Raw genomic sequence first — 6,000 nt, 5'->3', positions numbered from 1 at the left:
AGACACAGGGGTGGCTCTCAGAGCTCTGTCTGGGGCTGCCCCTCTCTCACCCACCTCCAAACATCCTGGCACAGGCAGGGCTGAATCGGTAGCTGGGCTTTCACCAGGAGCACAGAGAGAAAGGTTTCCAACCTCACAAGCACACAAATCCATGAACAGATACAGCCATGCTGCCTCAGCTTTCCCAGGCAGACCAAGGCACTTTGATATCCCTTCTCAGGCAGATCCAAATACTGCAGAAAAGGTGTTACACCCAAAACCATAGAAATTATATTTGGTCAAATAAGACATTAACTGTTTTCAAGAAGCAATTAGACTTAAGAGTAGGAAGACCTGAGTTCAAATCCCACCTTGGAAACTTACTAGCTTCATCATCCTGGGTAAATCATTTAACTTTGTTCAGTCTCAGTTTCCCCATCTGTTTTAAAAAAATAAAAACGCACTCTAGACACACCAGCTACTGTCATTATTACTAAGAGTTGGAGGGGAACTCAACAGTCTCTTCACCCAAGCTCCTCCTTATAAAGAGAAGGAAAATGACGCCCAGAGGAATGAAGTCCCTTGTCCAAGGTCACAGAGACAGTGAGGAATAAAATAACCTCAATTCAAACCCAGACCCAGAATCAGAAGACGGCTACTCAGACTTATAAGAAAGCCCAGAAATGGTGTGAATGAATCATACCCAGCAAAGAGGTTATTCTATTGTTTTATTTTGAAGAAGGAAAGATGACAAGCCACAACTTGCCTATTGAAAAGGCATTTGGGGTAGGACAGGAAGGCGGGTGGGTAGGTGATAAAGCCCTCTAAGGGAGGCTTCGGAGAAAGTCTCCAGTCAACCAAATCTCAGAATAAAATATCTAAAAAAAAAATCTCCAGTAAAAATCACATTGAAGCAACCAAGGCGTGCTGTGCGAACAGGGACGATTAGAAAGCCTGGGATTTCACGCTCTGGAGTTCTCTTAAAATCAAGGAGGCACAAAACCTAAAAGAAAAAAATGGAACCCGTTAAAGTGGGTTTTTTTTTTTAAGTCTACAAAGTTACTGCAGACGCCTCCTTTTACCACAATGGGCTCTGCTGTCCCTCAGCCCCATCCACCTCATCCCAGCCCGAGCCCTCCGCCTCCATGACCCTGTGGCCATTCCTGAACTCTGTTCTTGCCAGTTTGATGAGAACAAGCAGACACTTCAAAGCTCTGGTGCACTGCACTTCTTTGATAATAGATAAGGTCAGGAATTTTTTCAAATGATGATAAACAATCTGAGCTTCCTTTTCCAAAAACTCTCCATTCATAGCTTTAGATCATTTAACCATGGTGGACTGGGAATTGCCATTGGGGCCTTTAAAGAGTTCTTTATATATTTTAGATATCAAGTTTTAAATGTCATATTTGTCAAAAAAATTTCTGTTATTTTCCTTTTAATTATATTATGTTAATTATGCAGAATATTTTTAAATTTTTCATGAAGTCAAGGACATGTATCTTGCCCCTAATAAATCTTTGCATTTCTTGACTTTTAAAAATATCTTCCTTTCATAATTTACATACAGAACACTTAATTTTCTTCTACCTTTTCTATCTACCATGCCATGCTGCTTGTCATTACATTAAATATATAAATTAATATCATTAAAATTTTTACAAAATTGACAAATTTAAATATATAAATTTCAGTACTGCCATTTTAACTGTTAATGTTAGTCAGTTAACAACTATTTATTAAGCACCTGCTCTGTGCGAGGTACTGTGCCAAAGGCCAAAGATAACTCCTGCTCTTCAGGAGCTGCTGCTGACATCTACAAAGCTGAGGGCAGATATAAAATAGTCACTTACCACAGAGCCATGTTCTAAATATCTATGGGTACTTCTGTGTTTTTCTAAACGTTTCATTGGTAATGCTCAGTCTTGTAAGTCTTGTTCCATAATAATCTATAATGTAACTAGTGCCATCAGAAGGACCAACAATCTAAAAAAGGGAAAAAAAATGTTTTTTAATTACAGAGGTAATTGGCAATATTTTGAAAGCTTTCATCCTTAGTTATCTATTCCATCACAATCATCAGTGAAAACATCTCCTAAAAAGGTTACAAAGTTGTTTACCTGGCATTTGGCTTGAAAAAGTACTTTCCTAGGTCTGATCGTGAAGTCAAGGATGAAGCTAATAAATATGCTCCCTTCTTCTGATTACATCTGGTCTCAAGTTAAAAATAAAACCTTTTTAGGCCCTAAGTTCAGGTGAAAAATAGTTGTGGGTATAAGAAAGGAAATCTGTAGAGGGAAGATAAAACAGGCTTGGGGATATACAGAAGAATGAAGCAGGACAACAGAAGGCAAAGAGCTGGACCAAACCAAAAAGAAAACCTTATTGCTTTGGACCCCACTGACAAAGGTCACCAGGGGCCCCCTATACACACCCTGGAAGCCACATCTCCTCCTCAGGACTCAGGTCACTTTCTCCTGGCAATCAGGAGAGGACGCCTGGGCTGCCGGCAATGCAGGTTCAGGAGTTCAGCCTGTGGTGTCCATTACGATTCTCAGTTTAACCATCTAGGCCCCTTAAACCTCCACAGCTCGCCTTCTGTGTCGACCTTGAAGGGGACATACCACGAGCAGGCATCCAGGCCCTGGAAGGACCATTCATCCTCCTCCTCAATGAAAATACAACCAAGGATTTCCTTGGGAAAAGTCTAGAGCACAGACTGGAGTCTCTCAAGGAAAACAAAGCATTTGGTTCCAGCCATAGAATGGACCCAACCTTTGCTTTAGAAATTCCATTCATTTTGCTCCCCATGCCCAAAAATCCACATGTGGTCTAAAGATTCAAATTCAGGCCTAAGAGACACCAGAGACCAAGGAGGTAGGTGACTAGACTGCTGGGTGTGGAGGCAGGCGAGCCTAGAGTTCGAATTCTGCCTAGGGCCACAGGCAAGTCACAGGATCCTAAATTTAGAGACAGAAGTGACAAGCATTCATCTAGTCTAATCCATTTCACAAATGAGGAAACTGAGGCTAAGGATGAATGAGTTGCCCAAGGTAGCACAGGCAGCAAGGAGCAGAGTCAGGAGCTGAACCCGGGTCTTCTGGCTCCAACTCCATTGTGCTGCTCCCAAGCCACTTAAGCCCTGCTGGGCCTCAATTTTCTCCTAGGTCAAGTGAGATAACAATGTGTGGATTCATGGGAAGAGTTGAGTGAGATCCATCAACTGTCCAGATTCTCACAGGGAGTACAAAACACCTGTGAGGAAATGACTGGGTCAGACAGTGAAGGCAAATGTTTGTTGTGTTTTCTATTCACCCCCCGCCCAGCAGAGACTCCACAGCTGACCAAGGGGCCTGGCCTCCTCTTGTGATCCTCACCATCTGTTTACAGGGTGAGGGGGCACATCTGTGACCATAACAAAGCTAACTAACCCCAAGCAGGACTGGGCCCTGACTTTGGACTCCTGAGCATGCTCGCCACCAAAGGAGCGGAAGGTTCAGTTCTATTTTAATAGAGCCCAGAGGTAGTCTCCCAGAAACTGTTTCATGGAACTAGGGCGTCCCGAGAGAAAGCACATTATTGGAGGACTCTCTCCTAGCCACCATCAGTCAGGCAATATCATCTAGCTCTTTTTTTTTTTTTGAGGGCAACTGGGGTTAAGTAACTTGCCCAAGGTTACACAGCTAGTTTTTTTGTGTGTGGGTATTAAGTGTCTGAGGCTGGAACCGAACTCGGATCCTCCTGACTCCGGGGCCGGCGCTTTACTCACCGCCCCACCTAGCCGCCCCTATCATCTAGCTTTTATGGCATTATTTACAAGTTTCTTACCACGAATTTGTAATCAGGCTTGAGAACTGACTGGCAGTTCAGAGAGCAAGCCCTTGTCTTCACCCAGAGACCCATGTAGGACTCTAGATCCTGAGTCATGCCACGGGGTCTTACCTAGACACGCTTAGTCATGTACAGTCTAGGAGAGATATTGGAAGGAAGGGAGGACCTCAAAAGTGGAGCCTGAAGAAAAAGCAGCAGAGGGTCAGCGAACACCAGAGACCAAAGAGGGTGGCCAACCCTCACGACTCAGGCTGTTAGTTTCAGTTGTATCTGACTCTCCATGACCACATTTGAGGCTTTCTTACAAAGATACTGGAGGGGTTTGCCATTTCCTTCTCCAGCTCATTTTACAGATGAGGAAACTGAGGAAAACTGGGGTAAGTGACTTGTTCAGGGTGACACAGCCAGCAAGCGTCTGAGGCCACATTTGAACTCAGGTCCTCCTGACTCCAGGGCAGGGGCTCAGGTACTCCATCCTCTAGCTGGACTCTTCACTGACTGAGGGGAGTTTCAGAATTAGGCCTCCTCCCCCAGCTGCTCTTTCCTGCCCATTAACACACACTCCGCTTGTTTCTTGACCCCAGTGTTTCTGGTAACCTGAATTTTTGCCTTACCAATAAAGAGGCCAGGGCTTAGCTAGAGATAAACATAGATTCCAATTAGGTCAGAGAACCAAAACTCTGGCTGAATGTTAGGAATTTCCTAATTGGGCGCTGAGCTGAAGATCATACTCCTAAATGTTTTGTTTAATATCAACTTCACACAACAGCAGAGAAAGGGACCTCGAGGACCTACAGGGTCATGGTATTGCCACCAGTCTAAAGGAACCCCAGCTAACCGGTGTAGCAGGGTGTGGCTGATTAAACCAGCAGAGGTCCAGGAGACGAGAGAACAGCACTCTAATGCCATGCTACACATTTATCCATTGCTCCTCCAGGAAGGCCCTAAATCACTCAATAGGTTCCTCCAGCAAGGGAGTGACCACCGGGCTACGTTTGGTGAGGGCCAACAACGTCCCAAGTCTTAGGCCCTGTCATCCAATAGCTTATGACAGCTCGGGCCAAGTTACTGCCATGGCCTCCTAGATGGTCTCTCTTCCACACTGTCAGCAAGGGCTTGCCTCAGGTGTACAGCACAGGTAGATCCTTGAGGACAAAGCTTTATGTCTTCTGCTTGCCCACTTCGGCCTCACTGTGTGTCAGGCGCCCAAATGGCCGCTCTCTCAGCTCCTCCAACACAACACTCTGAGCCCCATCTCAGAGCCTTCTCAGGCACTTGGTAAAGCCTTATTGATGTCGGGGACAGGGGGGGAGGGTTAATCCTGGATCTGCCCCTTATAGACTGCACAGGTGAGGCAGAGGACTGGAGAATCTCTTCATCCCTTCCAGATCTAATCTATGATCCCATGGACATTAAATGGCCAAGTGCCAAAATGAGTGGCAGAGATGATATCCGACATGAAGGCTGTCCACTAGATACAGGTGACACCGGGGAGTCGTGACAAGGAATCTCTGCAGTGCTGCTGACCTGGTGACGGCCGAGACCAGCCAGCTGCAGAAGCCAAGTGAGCAGGGCTTCTCTGACCATCAGAACTGTCTCAGGGAAGCAGAGGGATATGGAGGGGCTCCCCTGGACTGCCCGGGGAGTTCAGACTTGGCCCTGGGTCCCAGGCACTGAGGCAGTTTACTATCCTGCACTACTTCACACCCCACCCCCCACCCTGATGCCATCAGTATATCATTACACAGGTGTTGCTTTAGGACTGAGCATCGAACACCCCGTCTAGGTTTGGTAATGAACAGTAGATACAGTTTCTGAACTGCATGAGCTTCAAGGTGAGACTACTTCCTTTAGCCACAGACACTGAACAGCATTTTGCCATTAATCTAACATCAGAACACAGGTATCTAGACCTATTTTTCCCTTAGGATGGTTTTTCTGAGTTTTCGTTACAAACTATGAAGTGCAAAAGAAAAATCATAATGTGCGTTTTAGGAGGTCATGAGGCCATGCACGATGTGTTTCTGGGATCACAGCCCAACAGAAAAACACTACTAACCACTGGGGAGGAATATTTAATGGTTAAAAAAAAAAATGGGCCCGGAGAGCAGGGGAAAAGGGGCAGAGAAGAACTGCACACACAGAAAAGCAGGATGGAAATGTCTATGATCAACTGGAACAAATCTATTC

General features: G+C 45.4%; 1 protein-coding gene across 1 annotated transcript in view; it reads right to left on the bottom strand.

Annotated features, from left to right (window-relative positions):
* Positions 1-690: 690 nt before the first annotated feature.
* The window catches only part of LOC138165282 (TM2 domain-containing protein 1-like), a 40,073-nt gene continuing 34,763 nt past the window's right edge, over positions 691-6,000 (bottom strand). The window contains exons 6-7 of the mRNA XM_069093440.1: positions 1,833-1,965; positions 691-982 (exon numbers count right to left, since the gene is read on the bottom strand). Of these exons, the coding sequence (XP_068949541.1) occupies positions 1,855-1,965 (111 nt within the window). The 3' untranslated portion in view covers positions 691-982; positions 1,833-1,854. The remainder of the gene's footprint in view (positions 983-1,832; positions 1,966-6,000) is intronic.

The sequence above is a fragment of the Petaurus breviceps genome, unplaced genomic scaffold (genome assembly GCF_028583685.1).
Source record: "Petaurus breviceps papuanus isolate PSGF00001 unplaced genomic scaffold, PetGlider_PUasm1.0 208, whole genome shotgun sequence".
In the NCBI taxonomy this organism is placed as follows: domain Eukaryota; kingdom Metazoa; phylum Chordata; class Mammalia; order Diprotodontia; family Petauridae; genus Petaurus; species Petaurus breviceps.
Note: the sequence above shows the minus strand (reverse complement) of the source record. Positions and strands in the feature narration are given on the sequence as shown.